This window comes from Siphateles boraxobius, unplaced genomic scaffold (assembly GCF_051911475.1).
Source record: "Siphateles boraxobius isolate OS27281-9 unplaced genomic scaffold, OSU_SipBor_1 8, whole genome shotgun sequence".
Lineage (NCBI taxonomy): Eukaryota > Metazoa > Chordata > Actinopteri > Cypriniformes > Leuciscidae > Siphateles > Siphateles boraxobius.
Genome location: NW_027509208.1, coordinates 5,308,472 through 5,330,972, shown reverse-complemented (window position 1 = coordinate 5,330,972; position 22,501 = coordinate 5,308,472). Strand labels below are relative to the sequence as shown.

General features: G+C 42.0%; 1 protein-coding gene across 3 annotated transcripts in view; it reads right to left on the bottom strand.

Moving 5' to 3' along the window:
• Nucleotides 1-2,111: 2,111 nt before the first annotated feature.
• stxbp5a (syntaxin binding protein 5a (tomosyn)) overlaps nucleotides 2,112-22,501 on the bottom strand; it is a 96,450-nt gene continuing 76,060 nt past the window's right edge. Inside the window, exons 17-27 of one of the 3 annotated variants that reach the window (XM_077221073.1) lie at nucleotides 15,803-15,928; nucleotides 14,801-14,952; nucleotides 14,216-14,278; nucleotides 11,946-11,993; nucleotides 10,385-10,441; nucleotides 8,537-8,812; nucleotides 8,096-8,465; nucleotides 6,984-7,149; nucleotides 6,787-6,898; nucleotides 5,559-5,779; nucleotides 2,112-5,376 (exon numbers count right to left, since the gene is read on the bottom strand). In XM_077221073.1, coding sequence (XP_077077188.1) covers nucleotides 5,335-5,376; nucleotides 5,559-5,779; nucleotides 6,787-6,898; nucleotides 6,984-7,149; nucleotides 8,096-8,465; nucleotides 8,537-8,812; nucleotides 10,385-10,441; nucleotides 11,946-11,993; nucleotides 14,216-14,278; nucleotides 14,801-14,952; nucleotides 15,803-15,928 — 1,633 coding nt within the window. In that variant the 3' untranslated portion in view covers nucleotides 2,112-5,334. The remainder of the gene's footprint in view (nucleotides 5,377-5,558; nucleotides 5,780-6,786; nucleotides 6,899-6,983; nucleotides 7,150-8,095; nucleotides 8,466-8,536; nucleotides 8,813-10,384; nucleotides 10,442-11,945; nucleotides 11,994-14,215; nucleotides 14,279-14,800; nucleotides 14,953-15,802; nucleotides 15,929-22,501) is intronic. The other 2 variants (XM_077221074.1, XM_077221075.1) reach the window with 2 other exon arrangements.

Sequence of the window (22,501 nt, the reverse complement as noted above, 5' to 3'; positions counted from 1 at the left end):
AGTGGGACATAAATGGGACAAAAAGTTTCCTGATTGATTATTCCCCTTTAAATACATCAGTAGAATGTAACAGTCACTGCATTGTAAAGAAGCTAAAGTTAATCATTTATTTTGTTTAAAACATTAAGGACTTTTTAATGACTCATTTAAATGTAGGTATGCATTTAGCAATTTATGTTTATGGATGTAATATTTACCATGCAAAATATAGAAGTTCATGACATACTCAAACATTTTGCCTCTGTCTGTGTATAACATATTTTAGAGATAACTTATAATTAATATCTCTTGGGACAAAAAAAAAACAACCTAACAGACCACAAATCACAGTTAAAAAACAAAACAAATGAGCCAAGTCTTCCTCATGTACCGTACAAAAAGTGCATGTTGTCAATGTCCATGAATTTTGATAAGGATACGTGGGTAATTGTGAAGTATCTTTTTAACTTTGTTCAAAATACAACATGGATTTAACCATGCTTAATCACAATCAATATCAGAGATCTGCATTCCAAACAAAAAATCCCTCAAAGGGAGATTTTATGTTTGGATGGAAATTTTTATCTAATATGTTTATCATTAAAGGAAGGGGGAAATGGTTTGGTACCATCAACTATTACAGTAGCTCAGGAAAACTCCTTTTGTTACTTCTGAAAGTGAGGTGAGTTTTCATGAAATGTTTTAATCCATTTGGAATAGCTTTTACAACTTGCCTGAATTCTTTAAATGTAATGGGAAAATTGTAAAAAATAAATTAAAAAAAATGTAAAAAAAGTCTTCATAGGACAAGATGTTTCCATTTTTGTCAAATAAATCCATGACAAAGTATTTTTTTTTTCAAACCATTTGCACAAACATAAGGATTTATTCCTTATAAAATGAGGCAATTGTTCCACAAAATAATTTTGTGTGGAGTAAAATTGTGATGGAATTTGGATAGGTTAAATTGGCAGTTTCACAGGCAGAAAGTTACATTTCAGTAGAAAAGATGACCCTCCATGCTTTTTAAAAATGCACTGCGGAAAAAGAACATTGTTTTTTTTATTTTTTTATTATACAATTTCTTAAACAGTTGTTTAAAAGTATTGTTAGTTTTTGTCTGATATATACATTTTCAAAGGTCTTTGACATTCTGAAAATCAAAATTGGCTTTTAGTTTGAATATGTTAGCCTTGCTGTTATCTATAAGCTAGTGTGCTTTAAAACAATGACAAATTTCACATTTAGAAGATATAAGCATTTAAAACTTACAGTCCCTCACTTCTGCCAATATGGATTCATGATTTTGATGACATCACTCTGCTCTTCAGCTTCTCATCAGATTTACTGTCCAATCAAATGCTCTCTAGAATCCAAGGCGTCCCGCCCCCTACATTATAAACAAAATAAGCTGTGGCTAAAATGGGTCATTTGATCAATCAAACATTTACTATATTATACATGGTCAATGCACTATATAGGGGATAGGGAATGATTTAGAAATTGGGGCGAATAAAGTCTTGTTTCACGTTAGTGTCACAGGAACCGCATCAGCGCACACACTTTCTGCTCTGGTCCAGATCATGATAGCAAAGTGCGGATCACATGCACGAGTCGGAGCATTCCACAAAACGTATCAAAGAATTCTAAATTCTGCATAGAATGCTATAAAGCGATATGGAGGAGATTATGAGGAGAAACGGTATGGGAGAAAACTGCGGCTTTAATGAGCTCAACAGCTCTGGCCGAGCTCAGTGTGATATAGATTAAACGCTATTGCCTATTTTAAAAAATTGAAGGAGTTGTTCGATATGTCCCGCCCTGTCTTCCTGTTTCAGTGGAAATTGCATCAACACATTGAATAATGCTGTGTATTTCGATTTCAAGGCATTTCAGCCGCCTTTAATTTGCCTGACATCATTGTAGTGGGCGTGGTCAAGCCTCAGCGTCCAACCAATCTCAGCGAACACGAACAGTGCAAATGAGAATGCTCTTCTTACAAGTCTTTTAGAGAATACAAATCACATATATAAAACTTTTGTGATATTTTGTTAAGTGCCATCCCATATTATATATTTTAAAAAATAGGACAATTTAAAGAACTAGAACCATGAACCAAAAAACGAAGAAAAGATTTTTAAATAGTTTTATTTTCCATTGCACAGTAATTTCTATCTACAGAAATTCTAAATCGTTTGTGGCAGCAGATAGTCATAAACATCCATGTGAAATTTGCATAAAACTGTACAAGAAATTGGCTACAATGAGAAAATACTGCAACCCACTGATAAACTTTATATTCAGGACAGAAAATGAATGAGGCTCTTCTGCATGTTAAAAGTGTAATATTTCAGGTAAGAATGTTCTGTCTGAGACAAATAAAACGATTCACTTAAAGTCAACATGAAACATTACAAAATGAATAGATCAAATTAAAGTCAAGAAAGCAACAGGAACCTTTTTTTCTTCCTCCTTATTCATTAAAGATTACAAAGGGCAAACAACCAGGTTCACATTCAGAGTGACTCTGAAACCTCTATGAAACAGACATGAATGAACTAAAGGTGTGATCAATAAATTCTGCTGGAGTTTGAACACTTATTACTGACATTTACAGCATTACAGTTCAACACGGCTGATTGGATACTTTTGTTTATCGACTGACAATGACAAAATAGCAACCTAGGACATCAAATCTTTCCTGGAATTATCTCGTGGGTAACCAATCTACATGAGCCTACATGTTGGAAAGTAATTTTTGGTTTTAAATTGTAAATACCAACCATGTTGGGGCTTAAAATGTAATCGAACACATAAACGAATGGCTTTTTTCAAACAATGAACCATACTGGTCCTCTGAAGACGCATTCTCACATGCTTCATATATGCAGGAATTTGAAGGGAACGTTCACTCACTCACTCACGTTTAATTGAACAAACAGATTACACAGCAGAAAACAAAGACATGAAGACAATTGACAGAGCTCAAAATACGTCCTCCTCAAAGCATATATAAAAATATTTTTTTAATAATCGATGATTAAAAATATGACAAGGATATCTATTCAGGGAAATACAGTACTGCAGAGAAAAATACACATCGTACAAATATAATTGAACTAGTTAATCAGGCGAGATGACATACGAGCGAGATATTCAAAAACAAACCCGGTCTTCAGAAACACTATAACACCATGGCATGAAAACACATCTACAGAGAATATAGAGTCCAACACAGAGAAACATTTAGAGTCTGAGAGAGATTGGCTTCATTTGTTTTGTAATTCTTCTCCCCCACCCATCCCCGTTTTTCTTTGTTTGAAGTACGGCATACGAAACACACGAAAGGCAGACTAGCACACAGCCAAAAACATCAGAAAAGTCCTCAACACTGTTACTGGGTGCAGTGGTACTTCAGACACAAACAGCTGTCGAATGGAATACAGAACTCAATGAAAGAAAATCTTTGGCGTTTGAAAAGATATGGCAACTGTCTTAGGGTCGGTGTGGCCACGCCCACTCGCGATTGATGCTCCCAGATTGTCGAACTACTTCATTCACAGAATGGCAAAACACTTCGGGCAGAGAGGCAAGTGAGAATCAGTATCTTGGACGACAATGGATCACGTGATCAATGCAACACATATAGCAGCATTTCTTGCAAACCACAAATAAATATAATGGCACTAAAATGTGGTTTCAAGGGAGAAATGGGACAAGAAAGACATTGACCGTACACTTTTTTTGTGTGTTTAGTGTTACTTTCTAGTTTTCTGGTTTTGAATGTACAGCTAACACTCATTGTAGGTGTTTTCACAGATGAAGATGATCTTGAAGTACGTTGTGCATTTACCGCATTACGCATGAAGCACCAGTGTGAAACCAGTACCACCAGATACAAACTTGTTAGACGATGTCTTCCTGACATTCAGAACTATAATGAATATCGTTCCCAACCCAGTGAAAGCATTCAACCGTATTTCACGTCTATTTACCAAGTCTCAACTCACCACAGATTAGAACTGGAAACCCGGTCCAAATTTCCAGGAATGAATAGAGCCGTTTCCAACAGTATAAGTGCTTTTTATATAACAAATGAAATGTGGACCTAAAGTACAATCTCTACATGTTCAAGCAGTTAAATCTATGCAGTATGAAGGGATGAGAAAGCTGGTCTAATGGACAAAATCAAATCCCAGAGCCAACACTAAAGAGACTGCAACGTCATTTTCAGTCACAACAAATGTTCTAGCTGTTGAGGTCTATATGGCTGTCTACCCCCAAAAAAGATGGATAGTTTTAAACCTTATTTTTGCCTACTTTCTTCCACAACTCTGTCCAGACCAGATATTTCCTGTACGGAGTTTCACAGAAAGTTTAAACATCTGTATAATGTATTACATGAAAATACCATCATTAAATCACTCACAGTTGGTTTACAAATAGTTATTTCTTAATTCATCCATATAAATCATGTCGACTTATTCTAAATCCTCAAGATGGTACTTTAATGTAAAGCATTATTGTACTGGTATTCACAATAATCTCGTAAAAAGTTCACCAAAAAACATTTTATATTTAAGCAGACATTTACATTTTGCTAAATAAATAAATAAAAACAATACAAATAAATAAATAAATATTCAAATGATAATTAAAGCAAAAGGGATAATTTGGGATTTGTTACAGGAATACACTGAGTACATTTTTGGAGAAGGGAGATGTTCTCTCTTCTTCTGAAAGTTTTGACTCCTCCACGTTATAACATCATTTCCTGTGAATGGAGCTCTTCCCATGCTTCACCTGGTGTCTTCGTATTTTAGTTTCACTTTTGACAGTAACGAATATGGCATTTTTACAGACTTTGATGGAGATTTATATAGAATTATGTATATATACTTTTTTTTTTGATTTTTATGTTTGTTGTTTAGTTGTTGTATTTTTTTGTTTAGTCTGTTGTCTTTTTTTGACTACTTAATGCTCTCCGATGTGGGAGGCAGGACATGATTCCAAAAAAACAACAGCACAAAAACATTTCAAAGACTGAGAGAAGAAATGGAATTTCAGGGCCTACAAAGCCCAGCCGCCATGAGAGAGGATTGGCGGTATTAAACGAACAAACGGAAACCAAAGAGTGGACGCCATCGTGGTATGGTATTCCTCAGATTGTGGCCGCTCTCAGTCTGTGCCTCAGTTCTGTAAGCAGACTGTATTTAATATTGTGCTAGGAAAGAGCGAGGGATCCCACTTGTCCAGCAGAGGAGAGATAAAGATGAGAGTGGGAAAAGGATTACGGATGAACAAGGCTGTGTAGGAGAACTCCTGAGTCCCTTTGGGCTCTGCTGTTTGCGGAGATCAGAACTGGTACCATTTCTTATCCTTACACTTCAGCATCATCTGCAACGGGGAGGAAACACAGTAAAAAAAGAAGATCAAAGTTAAATCGTACTGCTACAATGCTGGTTCAGCTTCAACCTGATTATAATGCACATAAAAAAACATTTATGTAATACATAAAGTGTAGCTATTTTTAAGAAGGGATTCATCTGTTATTGGCATCAGCGGTGGGAACGCTGTACCTCATGAGCGTGTTTGGAGAATGAGTCAGCGCTGGCCATCATGGCTGCCGTCCGCTCTTCCACCTCGCCCAGTTTTTGCCCTCTCTCATCCAACGCTATGCGAGCTCGAGCTAGATCACCCACGATTCCTGACGCTGCCCCCTTCATGCCTTCTATACCCCCAGGACCTGGAATGTGCTGAGCCAGACTGCGTGCTGCTTTTCCGGCTCCTGTCTCGCCGACTGAAACATAAATACAGAAGCAGAGTGTCAAAAGAAGAGAAGGGGAGAATGTTACTAATGAGGTGGACTGCACAACAGAAACAAACATGCTCTTTGTTTGGAGAACAGCACACATAGTTAAGATGTCACTTTTGAGAACAGCTCATTAAGATAACAAAGAGGCATAGGAGACTGAGCTAGATGACAAATGGGTCAGTTGTCACTAGTGTTACTTTTGCATTATTTATATACTTTATTACTTTATACGTATTAATTCATATTTTTAAATAGCATTTATTTGTATATTTTTTATTTTCATTTAAAATGTTTGGTCGTGTCGTTTTTATTAGTTTTCGTATATATATTCTATTTAACTTCTTTTTTTTTTAAATCAGTTTTAGGAGCTAATTTTAGAACTTATTTTATTTTAGAGAGTCAAATTTCCTCTGCATATTTTTTTATGTGATTTTGTATGTTGGTTTCAAACACCTAGTTAAAAACACTGTTATATCTGAATAATATTTTGTGAATTCTTTTATATCATTATATTTTTGTAATAGTTGATGGGTAAACAAGTGAACACCACACTAAAATGAACTGACATACATGCAGACAAGAGTTACATTATAATATTTTTCATGAATCTCAGGCTGTCACGTGTATTAAATGCTGTAATTTTGTAGAATATACTAATAATAATAGCTATTATTATATATTTTATTATGAAAAAAAAATTCATGAAACAGCTAAAAGATAAAAAAAAAATTTAATTATTATATTAACTGTTTCAAAATTTTCATAATATGTAAAAATATTACTGAAAATGTTGTCAATGGTTCCATTGTTACTGGCTAATAATGTTCAAAAGTCTTTCATAGCCAACAACACGTTAGGATTTGTGACTATAGAGCGATTGACTTTCAGAAATAGATCTAAAAAGTGACAACAAGCCCCAGCCTCCCTACATCTAAACGGTCATCTGTTCGTGGTCTACCTTTCTACCACAGTGATAAGAGCAGTTTACTCACAAAGATCTTCTCTGTCTAGAGACTGTGCTCCTCCTCCGAAAAGACCCTTAAAGAATCCCCTGTTAGGAGCTTCAGGTGTCTCCACTGGAGTAAACAGCTCGCCTAGCATCTCCTGTTACACAATCCAATGATCATTATCGTAAATACTGTGCAATAGAAGAGTCTTGAAGAACGGTTTCTGAATATGTTTTGCTCACCTGTAAGTTCTCACAGACCTCCTGGCTGTAGGTGATCCTCTGGATCTCAGTTGGGGAGGTCAGGTACAAGGCCTGGCCGAGGTTGGAGAAGCAGAACGTTCTCGCTATCCTCATATCTGTCAGGGGTAGGTAATTTACATCCAGCAATGGTCTCAACCCTGGCAGACTGAAACAGCATGACACAGAGACACATTTCTTTAGCTATGGAATATCTCACCTCCTCTATTATTCAAGAGCTGCAATGCTGAGACTGTGGCAGTGATTGTTTTGTCCTTCAGAATGTGCTGTTAAATTACGGGAAACAAGCATTTAGGATTTTCTAGATGTTATCTGCAATAATACCCCCAAGGTCTTCATGTTTGATGGTTAACTTTGACCTTCCTACTGACAGTCACATAGATGTTTGTCTGCCTTTCTGTCCTCTGAAGATTTATAAGCCAAAGTGATTCAGAGAGCAATACAATGATTAGATCTGTGTTGCAATAGCAACATGCCCCCTAGCTCTGAACAGTGGAGCAAAACGACAAAATTGTATACTGGAAATAGCCCGATTTCCAAATTTACTGCGCATGCTACAGTATATCAATATCAAGCTACAAAAAATGTTCCTCACTTCAGTGATACAATTCCCAGAGCATGCAGTCCCAGTTGCAGTCTTCAATAGATTAGCATTTAAAATGTGTTATATACAATAATAAGAAATGTTTCTTGAGCAGCAAATCAGCATATTAGAATGATTTCTGAAGGCTGCTGAAAATTCAGCTTTACCACCACTCGAAATATATTACATTTTAAAATATATTTAAAACGGAACACAGTCATTTTAAATTGTAATAATATTTCACAAAATTACTGTTTTACTGTATTTTTGATTATATGAATGCAGCCTGGTTGAGCATTAAAGACTTTTAAAAACTAACCATGCTTGCTAAATTTTGATCTAATAAAAAACAAAAAAATATATAATAATATATAACATAATAAATCTCTGTATTTCTAAATTAATAATTTTGAATTATATTTTTATGTATTTACACATCCCAACATGCTGTCATAAATTAGCACATCTAAATATCCTCATCTGTCTTGTGTTGAAGGGCATCCTCTCTCACCTGAGGGTCATGATATGTCCGTTGGCACAGAAGCAGGCCAGACAAATGCCAGCGTTCATCTGTACCACATCTGCCCGCAGCACAAAAGATGTTTCGGTGATATTGTGTTTGAATACGCAGGTCTGAGAGGGCAGGGCTATGACTTTGGCCTGTTTCTCAGAGCACACCACGGCATACTGGTTTTCATTCAGTTCCTGGGATGTGGATGGGGATACAGACACCGGCCGTCTCTTACGGACCTTGTCCCGCTCCTCTCCGTTGGCTGGAGCGTTGGGTTCATACCATGGCTCAAAAGCAGAGGCGAGGAGAGACCCTGTAGAATCTAAGAAGGCCATACGGAGGACGCTACCCTTCAACCTGATAAGAGTGCCTGCGCAGAGGAGATGGAGATGTTTGAGTAAGGGATGACCCTCATATTAACCCTCAAATGTGCTGACTTACCACAAGGGGAGACGATGACTGGCTGCAGAAGCCTCTGCTCTCCAGCAGGGGGCATGTTGAGGGAGATGGCCAGGACTGTGCCCAAGGATGTGCCAACCCACAGACTAGGTGTGAGCCCGCCGTCTGCTTTGCGTGTGTACGTCTCACAGAAAAAGAAAGATGTGATGGCCTCTCGTGATTCCTTGTCAATACTGGTCACGCTGGAGCTCCGCGAGCGGCTGAAGGAGTTGTCCCTGTTGTCTAGGGGTATGGAACCCCGTGGGGGACATACAGAGAGTAGGACAGTAGAGAGAAAAACACAGAAAGGTAAAGCCCCCACTCTAAGACAACAACTGACAGATTAACATCATTACCACGTGTAACAAAACAGCCCCTTGAGCAGAAATTAAGTTTCCCTTGGTGATGTGGTTTGAGCAAGTTAAATCATATAACATCCTTCAGTGGTGAGAAAATGACCTTTAGTGTGGGAAATGAGGCAGTCTCTCCAGTGTGATGGAGACCAATGGTGTTCCCAAGATTGGGATGACCAGATGCCCAATTTTCCTGGAACACTTGCATATTTTAGACCCTTTTACCCAGCCTCATTTATTTGAAAACTGGCCCTACTAGAATATCTCCTAAAATAAATCCACATGTGGACATTTTAAAGGGGTTTGAAAATGGGACTATTTTGGGAAAAAATGGACATCTGGTCACCCATTCCAAGATCAGTTCAGACTGGAAATTAAAAAAATATATGCAAATAAATAAATAAATAAAATAATGGAAGCATGTGACAGAGAAAGAAAATGTTGTTTACATGAATATAAAATGATATATTCCCTATTTAAAAAAGTTTGGGGTCTGTAAGATTTTCTAATGTTTTTGAAAGAAGTCTTTTATGCTCACCATGGCTGCATTTATTGATCAAAATAGAGTAAAGGCAGTAGTATTATGAAATATTATAATTAAAATAACTGTTTTCTGTATGAATATATTTTAAAATGTAATTTATTCCTCTGATGGCAGGAATTACTACAGTCTTCAATTGTGCTGTTTAATATATTTGTGGAAAACGATGTGGGAAAAAATCTGGATTATTTGATGAATAGAAAGAACAGCATTTGTCTGAAATACTTTTTTTTACGATATGTCTTTATTGTCATTCTGTATTCAATTTAATGCGTCCTTGCTGAATAAATGTATTCTTTAAAAAAAAAAATCGTATTCACCCCAAACTTTTGAACAACAGTGTATATATAAAGCTGTCCTATTTAAAACAAATACCTGACATCGGATAGTTTAATTGTTTAACACATTTGATTTCCATTTCAAATCGTCCGATTCCAGAAAGTACTCCTTGAGGGAATTTCCTTTAAAAAAAAACACTCCTGCTGGAAACTGATGACAGAACTGAAGATGATACTGAATTAAATACCAGCAAATGCTGAACTGGCAAAGCTGCCTTGTGTTAATCAGGATAAGAGTTGGGAAGACTGACAGAAAACCCTGACCACATAAAAAGTAAATCTGTGGTTTTGGACATGATGTGCCAGACACTCACAAGTCTTTTGTTAAACCAATACAATCATCAGGTGTATGTCAGACCCAAGAACCAAGACATAAGAGCAGAGTCAGCTTCAGATAAACATCTTTTTTTTTATATAAACTATTTTTTAATAAATAAGTTTTAATGCCAGAAATTCAGTATATAGAGAACTCTGAAAGTGCAGGAATCCTGACAACCTTAGTCTTTGGCTAACTGACATGAGATGTTCAAAGCAAGTGAGGATGTGGACCCTTCAGATTCTGATAATGTGCTGATGGACTCCACATTCAAAAGTTGTGTAGCATGAACACAAAGTCAAGGCTTACCCAAGTCTGGCTTTAGCTCAGTAGGCAAGCTTAATTTCCGTGACATCTTTGCTGGAAAAAAGAGAACACCTCTCTTTACAAACACATTGAAGCCTCAGTAAAAGCCATGCAATGCTAGAACTAGTTGTGCTCCAGAAAACACCAGACAACATAGCCAAAGGTTTTTTTTTAATCATCCTAAGGGACACAGACGCTTTAAACAGGAAAAAGGAGACACTGCAATATTTTTCACCGAGTCAGAGACAAACTGCATAATGCTGCATGCTGGACACAGTACTGGGATGTAAATGGGTATAATTTGGCCACACAAAGTCCTGAAAGGAAAATAATTAACATCAGAACAAACAAAGCAATCATTCTCAGCACCCCATGCCACAATCATGCGCCACACAGGAGAATACAGACTGGACATTATGAATGATTTTGTACATTTTTTATAATTTGTATACCCTTGCCACATACAGTACATGTAGGCATCTGTCAACTTGATTCTATTGACTTTTATTTATAAATTTAATAACTGCCAGACGAACATGTGACATACTATTTTGAACTTATTTGTACAGCACTATGGTTCAACTGCTGTTGTGTTTATCAGTGCTTAATTAAATACAAAGCAAAACTTTAACCTTAGCTGTGTATATTTGCGATCATTTTTTACTTGAGAGGATATTAAGCCTTGATTTCTGAGAACATTTAATATATTTTCTTGCCCCATTAGCAAGCATTCTGCATTTTCAATTCAGTTTTTTAGTACTATTTTTAAATGTACATTAATTTTAGATTTTATTCAATTTATTTTACAAAGTTTATGATCAGTGATTGTTTTCATTAGAAAGTTAAGCTTAAATTTTAGTTAACACTAATAACCCTGACCACTAAACATCCAGAAAAAATTCTGTTATATTAAGCTTAAAACAAGACAAGATTGCTAATTGCTAATGGAGTAAGAAAGATCATTAAGGATGTTTAAATATTTTCAGTGGAAAGTAATATTTTACAGTTTAATGAGCTCAGCATTCAACAAAAAATAAAAGCAACAAAACAAAAACTGACTTCACAGCTTGTCTATGTAAGAACAACTAAAGAAATCAAAATGTCAAAATCAAAATCGAAACCAAAATGTTTATATTTTGTTTTCCTAATAATAATCCAGTGAATCCAGTAAAGTGAATACCAAGGCTGGTTCCAATCCATCAAATATATGGTTATTTTTCTATCCTCACTAACCTGTTCTGAGATGTACGGACATAAAGGGACAGGAAGTACAGGAAGACAACAAATTGAAAACCTTCATTATTACAGACAGACAATCATCGGACGCAACCACCAGTATGGCAAAAGAGAAACGCCTCAAGCAAATCACACAAGCACGTCACCATGTTACATGCGTGCTACATGAACGTAGCATGCAGTGGGAATTTCCGTTGGGGATATTCAAGTAGCTGTGTTCTTGAAGACAGACATGTCCCCTGTTTTGTTCATACATAGAGACAGAGACATTGTGGTTGAACAAAACCAGTAGAACCTCTTTTACACCGTCATCCAACCTTACCTCCTCTCCCTCCTCCATTGTAGAAATGCTGATGGTTTGACATCAAGACTTTTTGGGAGGAAGTAAAGCATATGAGCAGTTAGAGATATTTTTAAGCTTTCTGCGAGCAACATACAGCCGAGTCATAACGTGAAAGATTATGTGTCGATCGCAATCATTTGTTCTTTATCTGGCCATGTCGAGGTGTTACAGCAAGTGTACGCTGCTATTTGCACGATGATTACAGGGACCTTCTTTCAATATTTGATCAAACCACTCGCTGAGAGAACAGCTGCAGAGGTCTGTGCTCTAACTGAAGGTTAAGTCATTTTGGAGACACATTCTCATTCTGTTCTGACCTTTCGGAGCAAATCTTATCTCTATTTTGAGATCTGCCTGGGTCTCTGAGTGTGAATGTCACGCTCTTTCTAGAAGGAGGTTTTTAGGTTGTCTTCAGCTTATCACGCCACCTCCAGCTGCGCTTAATGAACTAAAGTAAGAGAATGCAAATGTTTTAGGATTACCTTTTCTTGTGCGTTATCACCTTGAATGTTTTTGCAGTTTGTGTTTGCATGTTATCCACAAAAAAAAAAAAAACGATTCTAATTTGAATAATGATGGCAAAGTAATGTTCTTTTTCCCACCCTAGAGGAAGACGTGATCTTATAGCAAAGGTTAAGAATCTGAAAGAAAAAAAAAAACTCCCTGGGAAAGTGTTATTTGCATAACATGATTCTAAAACGTAACAAAACGTTCATGGCAAAACCTCTACAGTATGTGACACATTTTTCGATTAAATATTTAGTCACACAATTCAGTGACAGTATCTGAAAGCAATCAATACCTCATTAACCGGAGTCTAAAAGCACTCTCAACTAAGAGTGCAGTGTTTTACAGTGTATTTACAAGCTTTGGTTGTCTAGTAAATTTAGATTTAATGTGTCCTTAACGCCCACAAAAACAGCTGTGACTTGCTGCAGCTGCTACATTTTCAGTTCTTTAGTGCATATAATTTCAGAAACCACTTCCTAACAGTTGATCCAGTGTGACCAGCACCAGTCTGTATGATTGCTGTGGACGTTTATTTTAGCAAACGCTTTGATAAAAAGACAGTTTAGCTGAAGGCCACAATGGTCCCCCTCCTTCAGGGCTTTGAACCTACAACTTGTTTCTAGCCCAGATGTTTAACCACTAACCTCCCACCAGGAATGAGCACCTTGTCACAATGTCAGTCACCATTACCATTCATCACAATGCCAGCCATCATCAGTCATCTGTGACCCTTTGTGAACTTTTGTTCTCCTCCACAGACACAAGCGCAAAGTTCTGTGATGTTACATAAGGTGCCATGTTAACTCTACTAATGATTTTCAGCAGAGGTCAGTCTAATGCTGAGATATTAACAAAATAAATGCACACTTGTGTTGTGTAAACTTGATTTTGGTGTAGAGATAATGTAGTAATGAATCACCCAAAAAACACAATGTACTCACCCTCGAGTTGTTTGATCAAAAATAACAACTAAAGAACCAGATTAGTCTGAATTGTGAACATAATTCAGACTGGTAAATTTGATCAAATTATTAATTGAAAAAATATGACTCAACAGAACAATTGATTTTCAAATCTCTACTTCTCTCATGAACTCATGAAGAGATGTCAATTTTTCAATTATTTCACACAAAACTACCGTAAGGCATCATAGGACTTGACACACAAAGTTTGGGATCAGTAAGATTTTTAAAAATCCTATAAATTATATATATAATCAAAAATACAGTAAAACAGCAATACCACATGCTCATTCTATGGCTATGCTGATCTGGTGCTCAAATATTTCTCATTATTATCAATGTTGAAAAAAGTTCTGCTGATTGATATTTCAGTGGAAACGGTGATAGGCTTTAAAAAAAATAGAAATCTTTTGTAACAATGTAAAAGTCTTTACTGTTCCTTCTAATCAATTCCATGCATCCTTGCTAAATAGAAAGTTTTAATTCTTACTGACCCCAAACTTTTGGCCAATAGTGCACTGTTGTAGTTTTTTTCCAGAAGAAAGTAAGTCGTAAGGGGTTTGTAACAACACAACGATGATTAATGACAGAATTCTCAATTTTTAGGTGAACTATCCCTTTAGTCCTGAACAGAGGAATCGATTGAAACCCTAAAATGCCTTGTGGAGCCAATAACAAATGGCTTTCAGCAGACTCAAGTGTCAAGACTCAGGACTGATCAGTATGATGGTGTTAGTGGGCGGTATGGCTTGTGTTATGCTCTGAGGGACGTTTTACCTGAGGTGGGGGACTTGCAGTGATCCTCTGAGGTGGCTGAGCCTTCGTTAATGTCACAAAGACCTGTCGAGAGAAAGAGAAACATGAGTGCCACACTATGGATCATGTGAAATGTGTGCTAGTATCTGTTCTTTACGCGAAAAAGTAGTCTAAGATATATTTTAATGGGTAGTACAACTGACACATACATGAGGTGCAGTGTGTAGCCCTTGCTCTGATCTCAGAGTTGAGAGGCAGATGGGCAGACAGGAGCTGAACCCAGCTGCTCTGATCAGCACTCTCCCTGTGCGCATATCCGACAGATCCCAGCCCCCCGCTAAATATCACTCATTACCCCCGACACAAACACACACCGGATAATCTAACAACCAGTCCTTTGCCAAGTCTCAGCAATCATCTCTTTCTTACTATTATGTGTTTAGCTGCAATTATGCATTCCACCAGCAGAGGTCACATTGCTGTATCTCTCTCAGTGCACTGCTGCATGTTCTGCCAATTGTGTTTGTATGTGTATATATATATATGTGTGTGTGTGTGTGCTCTGTCTATTATGGATAAAAAAACATGTCTGTGTGCATATCAGACCTCCAGAAGGTTGTCGGCTCTTGCGGGGAGATCGCAGTTGTCTCTGGTAAGGGTCATTAGATCCATACAACTCCACAGTTCCCAGATTCAACAGAACAGTCTTCTGTAAGTAATCCACTACCGCCAGACCGTTGCTATTGCCAAACACCACCCTATGAGGCACAGGAACATTCTGCTTTAAAGACCAGCTTAAAATTAATTTCTTTGCTGGTCCTGATTGGTTGGTTTTATGATGGTTTACACTGGTTTACTGCTGGTCAGGGTAGTGCACCAGCATAATAATGCCAAAACATATCTGGTGAAGCTGGTCAACCAGCATGGCACTTTCTCAAGGACACTGCAGTGCATTTGACTATATTTTCAGCAGGATTTAATAGCAAGGGCAGTTTGCTGTAAGTTTAGCTTTGATCGTTGATCAAAAATAACAAAAAATAACAAAAAACAGTCTGCAACAGGGTCAGAAAATAACCAGGGCAAAGTAGTGAATTAGTGAAAAGTATCTTGGTTTCCACAAAAATAAATGAAACTAAGCAAAACAACGGTTTTCAACTTTTATAATAATAAGAAGTTTCTCGACAGTTTTAAATCAGCATATTAAAATGATTTCTGAAGGATTATGTGAACTGAAGCAGCTGAAAATTCAGCTTTGCACTACAAAAATAAATTATATTTAAAAAATGTATTAAAATAGAAAAGTTGTTTCTAATTGTAATAATATACAAAAAAACCTGTTATTTCCAATTGTAAAAATATTTCACATTACGTGTTTTTATCATATTTTTGCTCAAATACAAACTTTTGAACGATTGTGTTTAATGTGAAGAACAAACCAACATTGAAGTTGTTATACGTTGAAAATCTTGACGCCAAAATATTTTAATACAGATATAAAAACAAAGCAAATGTTGTCCTTTCATAAAAATTTCTGAAACTGCAGCATTTGATTTACTTATTTGTATTAAGCACTGAACCACCTGACAAAACAATGCAAAACAGACTCACAAGCCATAGCAGGAGTTGATGGCCAGGCTACTGATCTGCTGGGGCGGCTCTCCACTGACCCACACCAGCTGTACCACCAGCTCCACCTGATACCCAGGAGACTGCTTCAGAGGACTGCTGCGTACCCTGAGGGAGTGACATAAAGAGGACATGGTTTATAGACCGACCCTGACAAAAAAGTAGAACGTCCTGGTTGCGTGTGCAACCCACCGTTCCCTGAAGGAGGGAACGGAGGACGTAGTCGACTCGACTGAAATGGGATCACGCCAGGGAGCCTATCATCTTCGATTACTATTGAACGAGCCAATGGAATTTGGCGTGCGTGATTTGCATCACACACTCCGCCCCCGCGGCGCGGGTATAAATACGGAAGTGGATGCACGCACTAGTTGCTTTTCGCTGAGGAGCCGAGAGTAACCCGGGGTCAGCGGTGGTCCAGCGGTAGTGGCAAGGGGACTACGTCCTCCGTTCCCTCCTTCAGGGAACGGTGGGTTGCACACGCAACCAGGACGTTCCCTTTCAGTCGATAACGTCGGACGTAGTCGACTCGACTGAAATGGGATCAACCATTGAACACGCCACTAACGCTGCCACCTTCCAGTGCCTAAACCAAAGCCTCCTGATGCCCCCGCAAACTTAAGGCGGGGAAGGACAGGGCTTAGGCCAGGGAAGTCACTGCTGTTCCTACAGGACCACTGGGAAAGCGTTCCCCGTACGTTGGAAGGAAGGGACGCTGCGGAAGCCACATCCAACCCAGAGGGAGGTAATGTGGAGAATACACATATGAACTGGGCGGAAACCGGCCAGTCTAACATATGGAATGTCACTGGGGTGGCTCCAGCCTAAGACGGGGGGAGACACACCGGACAGTGACGGCAGAGAGACTCTGCCGAGGGAAGACACGGGCTCACCGCAGGGAGCCGTATCGTGGAAGAATACACATATGGGGTCACCGAAGGGACCGCAACATATGGACCCAGCCTAACACAGGTTCCACACTGCTTACGAGTGGTAGGCCTAACACCAGACGTTCCGCACGTCCGACGTCGGAGGGGTGTGGAGGAACTCAACAGGGTTCAATTTTAAGGGAACTCACTGGAGTAGAAAGGCGCACGTATCCAGTCCATAGGAGGGGAATGGCGCAGCAAGCCGACACTTGAACCGGGCTCACGGTGAAACTGGCTCCATGAGAAGGGAGCCCACGGGAAGCAGCGGTTCAACCAGGTGTCGTCCAGCCCCCAACTCTAGAATCTGTTTAGCAAAGTATATCGTCAACGCCCAGGCGGAGCACTTTACACTCATCATAGAGGAGCTCAACACCTAAGTGGACATGTTGCATCTCGGATCTTTGCCGAAATGAAGGCAAGCACTAAGTGCAACTTCGCATGGAAACAGCCTTCCCTCTCTGCTGAATTCCAACAGATACTTGAAGAGCTGGTCTGAGGTCTATGACTTGCATTCTGTACACGTCCAAGCGAACGGACAGAGAAGCCAGGGCTGGATCTGCCTCCTCCAGGGCAGCGCTTGCAGGCTCACCACCTGCTCCTATTACGGGAGAGGTAGGAACCTTGGGCACAATCCGAGCCGGGGTCTCAGCTTGTGAGAGTTAGCCGGCCCAGACTCCAGGCACAATACGTTGACCGAAAGCGAGCAAGTCCCTACCCTCTAGTAGAGACCACGCGAGCAGGAGAACTGATATAACAGAATTTTTAACTCACTGCCTGCAGTGGCTCAGGGGCGGTCTCTGCAGTGCAATCGCACCAGGGACAAGGCCCAAGAGGATAAAGAGGGACACAAGGATTTACAAGACCTTGCTCCTCAGGAACCCGACGATCAGAACGTGCTTCTGCATACTTCTGCAACACGATGAGCGTCGTTTAAACACCGAGGCAACATCATTTTGAGGGTGAAGGAAAACAGCCTACTGCAACCCATCTTGCAGGAAAGAGAGCACTGAAGTGATCGAAAGCTTTCAGGATCTCCTCTGGAGAGAAGACGCACTCAACGACTAGGTTCCACTTCTAAAGGCGTAAGCACGCTACCTCATTCTAGGGGGTGCTCGCAGAAGTGATGGTAACTATCACACATTCTTGTGATAGCCACCTGAACCTCCGCGTTCAGATGTAAGACCACCCGGAATACCCGGGGGAAGAACGCGTGTGCCCTCGTGCCCCGCCCCTGAAGAGTTTTCCGGGGAAGTCAGGAAGGCTGTTGATGGGAGCCAGGTCTAGTTGGGCCAATAAGGGGCAACTATGAAGACCTGTTCCTCTCCTGACTTGGCACGTAGGTGCAAGTGACGGGCGCAAAAGACAGGAGCATTGCTCAACACAACATGTGAAGATCACTGGGCTTCAGGAGCATTTTCTGCTCAGCACTTGGGTGTGACAAGTTCACTGAGCTTCAGGAGCATTCCTGCTCAACACCTGAGTGTGATAAACTCACCGAGCTTCAGGAGCATTTCTGCTCAACACTTGAGCACGAAGAACCTCACTGAGCGACAGGAGCATTTCTGCTCAGCACTTGAGTGTGACAAGTTCACTGAACTTCAGGAGCATTCCCTCACTGAGCTTCAGGAGCATTTCTGCTCAACACTTGAGTGCGAAGAATTTCACTGAACGACAGGAGCATTTCTGCTCAGCACTTGAGTGTGACAAGTTCACTGAGCTTCAGGAGCATTACTGCTCAACACCTGAGTGTGATAAACTCACTGAGCTTCAGGAGCATTACTGCTCAACACTTGAGTGCGAGGAACTTCACTGAGCACCAGGAGCATTTCTGTCAGCACTGCGTGTGATGAATTCACTGCGCTACCTGTGACGGACTCACTGAGCTACAGGAGCATTGCTGCTCAACACCTGAGTGCGATGAACTTCACTGAGTTTCAGGAGCAACTCTGCTCAACATGAAGTGTGATGATCTCACTGACTTGAGCAGCGCAAGGCGACCCTGAATCGCCGTCACTTCTTAGAAGGCTCACTGGGGTTAAACGTATTCTGCGGGCCCCTGGGACAGCTGGGACCCAGTGTTTGTCCAAGGGTAGTCCGCTCGGTTTACTCAAACACTGGCGGAAAAATAAAACCGGGGGGGCAATTGAGCGGCCCCGGAATGGTCAAGACCCAGCGGACCCAGGGGATGGAGTCTCCACTTGCCCTGGCTATAACTGTCGTGAGGCTCGATGGCGGCACGATTGAGTAAGCGGGAGGGGTGGAACAAGGCGCCCTCAGAAGCGTCTGACTCCAAGGAGGAGGTGACGGGAGAGTTTGTGACACCCGCAATGTCTAACAACTCGAGGCACGAATGCCCGTGTAGTCGGGGGTCGCCCAGGCCCCCGTTAAAACACGCCCTTTGTACATGGCCCCTCTGCTGAGGAGGGTTTGGCAGCAGACCGGGATGAACTATAGTCACACAGGGTGAGCTGCTCTGCCATGGTCACCTCGGGACTCGATCGTAAAGCTAGCACTGAAGCGGTCACATACGGAGGAAGCCAACTTAGGCTGTCGCTATCGTATACCCCAGGAGCCTCTGAATCTTTTCAGTGGGACCCTTTCTCACTTCAACACCAGCTGAACACATTCTCACTGGAGAGACGTGTTGGACCGAGTACCTCTCCAACACTGAAAAAGAGATACTCAGCCCGTGGGCGAGATTACTCTCTTCCAGTTGACCTGAAGACCCAACGAGCTCTGGAGCACTCGAGGGGAAGGGCACCACGTGTCCTTCAGGCCAAAGCTGCAGACCAATCTTGGGCCAAGATGGTCACAACCCACCACCTAGTAGCACGAAGAACGGGTTTACAACTGGCCTTCGTACCGGCTGGAGGAGCGGCTATATCAAATCCTTCGCCAGCAGGATAAGATAAGCACGCACAAGTCAGGAGCACTGCTCAACACTTGGTGTGAAGAATATCACTGAATTTTCAGGAGCACGTCTGCTCAACACCTAATGTGATGTTACTATCACTGACCTGAGCGGGGTAGCCGAGCCTGAGGTGGGGCAGCAAAGTAGAGATAGTGGTGTTAGTGTGCAGTGCAACACTTACCTGTCTCCACTAGCGGCAGGGGACGTGAGAAGGCGGATGACCGGGTCCTCGAACGCCCCAAGCTGCCTGTTGGCGACCAAGGGAAGCTGGGGGATGTAAGGCTATTATACAGGGTCACATCCGCCATACTGGCCCACTTGGGACTCAGGAATAGAAAAATTGCTCTTTTTCTGAATATGTGGGTACCGCTGACCCCGTTTTTATAGGGGCCAGCGGCGTAACAGACACACACATAACAAAAAACTCCAGCCGGCCCTCCAACCAGCCAGAGGGAGTGGATCGGCGACCACTCCACAAGCAACTCCTCCATCCCTGAGAGCCCGTCCAGGTTCAGCGTTTTCTTTTGCGCTGGAACTTACCACCTGGCTTGGCAGCGTCTGGAGCGGGCTGGGCGCCCCTTCCGCGGCCGTCTCCGCGCTGGAACCTGGGTGAAGGCTTCTGCGGTGGTTCGGCGGGAGCTGAGGCGGCTGCAGGCGGACGCCCTCGGCGACGAGCAGGCGGAGGATCTGACCTCGGGGGGCGGGTGAAGGCAGCAGCGTCCCTCCGAGGCAGGATGTGCCGGATGGCCTCCGTCTGCTTCTGAGCTGTAGAGAACTGTTGGGCAAAGTTCTCCACAGCGTCGCCGAATAACCCAACCTGGGAAATGGGAGAGTCCAGGAACCGAACCTTGTCCGCATCTCTCATATCGGCCAGGTTGAGCCAGAGATGGCGCTCCTGGACCACTAGTGTGGACATCGCCGAACCCACCGTGCGAGCTGCAACCTTCGCCGCCCGGAGGGCGAGGTCAGTTGCAGTGCGGAGCTCACCCATGAGCTCAGGGTCCGAACTACCCTCGTGCATGTTCATGAGTGCCTGGGCCTGGTGGACCTGGAGCAACGCCATGGCATGCAGGGAGGAAGCGGCTTGCCCACAAGCTTTGTAAGCCTTGCCCGTAAGAGCGGACGAGAACTTACAGGCTTTAGAGGGGTGACGAGGATCACCTCTCCAGGAAGCGGCCGCCGTTGGGCATAACTGCATCGCAACGGCCCGCTCCACCCGAGGGATAGCCTCGTAACCTTTCACCGCTCCCCCATCAAGGGTATTGAGAGGGGAGGAGCTACTCAGGCGGTTTCTGGCAGAGAAAGGTGCCATCCATGCCCTCGTAAGCTCCTCATGCACTTCAGGAAAGAAAGGAACCGGGGCGGCGGACTGAGAACCAGTACGGCCCGCCCCGATATACCAATCATCCAACCGAGACGGCTCGGGACACGGTGGAGGGTTCCACACGAGCCCTACCGCCTCGGCGGCCTTTTTCAGCATAGCTGACATCTCTGGATCTGGCTCGGGCAACACTGGTCTCCCGGAGGGAGGCAGTGCAGCCGAGTCATCATCTCCAGAGTTCAGCTCCCCCTCCGATGCTGCGATTGACAACGTATCCCCTGGAGGGGCCCCAAATGACACGGCTGGCCCGTCCATTACAGAGGGACCAGCGGGATCAATGGGGAGCTCCACCGGTTGCGGTGTGAAAGAGGAGTGAGGGACCCACGGGGCGTGGCCGGGCGGATTACCCCTCACTGTGATCCTCAGATCACCCAGCTTGGACGGCACCCCAGTCCTCCTCTGGGAAGGTAACCCAGAGGAAGAACAGGGGCGGGGCCCAGAGGTGGGGACTGCGCCAACGCTTTTAACGAAGGCGAGTCTAGATCTCAACACCGAGATGGACATGTTCCCGCAGTGAGAACATGCCTCATCCACGAAAGCTGCCTCAGCATGCTGTAAGCCCAAACATGCGACACAACTTTCGTGACCGTCAGAAGGGGATAGTGCCAGACCGCACCCAGAAACGCACGGATGGAATGGCATCTTGAAAAAGACGCACTCACACCCGTGTTGCTCTTTTAGGAAATGGGACCGTCACCAGTGCCGGAGCACACAGGGAATGACCGCGGCAAACACTGAATAGTCTTTCAACTACCAGTGAAGCACTCACTTCTCGCCCTCTAACCAACCGTCAACACACAAACAAACAGTAGAAATTTGATGCTGTTAAAACAGCAGTTGAGAGCTGAGAAGCTCGCGATCACCGCTGCACCACGCTGTAGAACACCAACACTGGAGAGGTCTTCCCGCAAGAACACCGACACACTCGCTCGTTGAACACAACAGCACTCTTCAGAGACATCAAAGACGAACGGCTCCGAAGCGAAAGGCAACTAGTGCGTGCATCCACTTCCGTATTTATACCCGCGCCGCGGGGGCGGAGTGTGTGATGCAAATCACGCACGCCAAATTCCATTGGCTCGTTCAATAGTAATCGAAGATGATAGGCTCCCTGGCGTGATCCCATTTCAGTCGAGTCGACTACGTCCGACGTTATCGACTGAAAGGGAACATTTACTATACAATGTGAGGTAACACTTTATTTTACAGTGTCCTTGTTACATATGTTACATGTATTTACCATAATAATAACAACAGTAAATGATGCATACAATTACACTGTAACAATGACACCTTAATATAAAGTGTAACCCAATGTGATATATTACATACTTGATATACTACATACTTTTCAATTTGTTGGATGGGCATGAGTTCCCAAGATCTTGAAAGTCATGATCAATCATAACAACAGATTATTTAACTTCAAAACGAGCAAAATCTAGTAACAACTATACGAA